General features: G+C 30.4%; 1 protein-coding gene across 1 annotated transcript; it reads left to right on the top strand.

Moving 5' to 3' along the window:
* The first annotated feature begins 222 nt into the window (after window positions 1-222).
* LOC132715855 (14-3-3 protein beta/alpha-1-like) lies at window positions 223-573 on the top strand. The gene has a single exon (XM_060698944.1). It carries the CDS (start codon window positions 223-225, stop codon window positions 571-573), a length of 351 nt encoding a protein of 116 aa, XP_060554927.1.
* The last annotated feature ends 776 nt before the right edge of the window (window positions 574-1,349 follow it).

Here is a 1,349-nt window from a genome sequence, read left to right as displayed (position 1 = left end):
TCAACGTCTTATAAAAAATCTATCGAGACACGCTTATTCTCATATAAAGTAGTACAACAAGTTGAGGATACTGAACATGGTGAATTTTTAGACATTGCTAAGGATTACCGTATGGCAATTGGAAATGAAATATTTGATATCTCTAACAAAGTTTTGTTTATTTTAGCGAACAACCTAATACCTAACGCAAGTGATATCGAAAGCAAAGTATTGTTCTTAACAATGACAGGTGAATCATACAGGTATATTGCCGAAATCGAAGATGAGAATAAAACGGAAACAATTGAATTGGCCACAGTATCCTACGCGGATGCATTTGACATTGCTCGAAATGATCTAAACGGATTGAATCTGATTCGACTGGAACTGGCATTAAGTTATTCTATGTTTTACCATGATATCATGAATGATATTGACCGTGCTATTGCAATTGCAAGCTCTGAGTTTTATTGTGCAATTGCGGAGTTAGACGGTACCGAATATGATACAAATGATGCAATTTTTCAGCTCATGAGAGTACTTAAAGACAAAATAGATTTATGGACTGAAGAAAATAACGCCGATAGTCGATAATGAACACAACTGACGGAAAGAACACACTAATATTTATATTTAATAATCGGATTAATTGTACACTAATTATATAAAGAATTTTTGTCTAACACTGAAGATTATTTCATGTAAATTGATATATAAAATCATATACATGTACATGTACAACATGTACATGTATTATTATAACTACACATACAATTTATAACTTATTGTCATGACAATTCTGATATCCTGTATCATAACTTCCCTTTTTTTACCAAAAAACTTTGAAATTATGACTTACAGTACAAAAAATGTTTAGTAAATCATTTGTCTTTTTGAATTTGGAATTATTTGTTTGTTTTACATACCCGTAAAAAACAAATAATACACAGAGATGTCTGACTTTGGCGATGAAGAGGCGGCAGATAGTAAACGGGTATCATGTAGAGAGAATATCCTGCAAAATTAAATCATTGTCACACGTTTTCAAATCTGTCTTAATAATTGCTTACTAAAAACAAGGAAGTATCAAAAAGATGACAAAAACTTGCGATTTTAAGATGTTTCCCTTTCAGCTTAGAAAGTTTCTAATGTATTTTGGACATTCTTAAATTTGTAACACGTTTATTGAGAAATATAAGGCTCCAATTTTAAGAAAATCATTACCGTTGGCTGATTAATACCATGGAGCTAAATATATATCTGTGTTAATACGAATACAAATTTTCAAAATTATCTATTAGATCTGACAGAATATATTAAATTTAGATAAGATATTCCATTGTAAAATATCTTCAGCTAGTAAGTGATCG

Source organism: Ruditapes philippinarum, unplaced genomic scaffold, assembly GCF_026571515.1.
Source record: "Ruditapes philippinarum isolate M1 unplaced genomic scaffold, ASM2657151v2 ctg3090_1_1_1_1, whole genome shotgun sequence".
In the NCBI taxonomy this organism is placed as follows: domain Eukaryota; kingdom Metazoa; phylum Mollusca; class Bivalvia; order Venerida; family Veneridae; genus Ruditapes; species Ruditapes philippinarum.
This window is presented reverse-complemented; position numbering and strand designations above follow the sequence as displayed.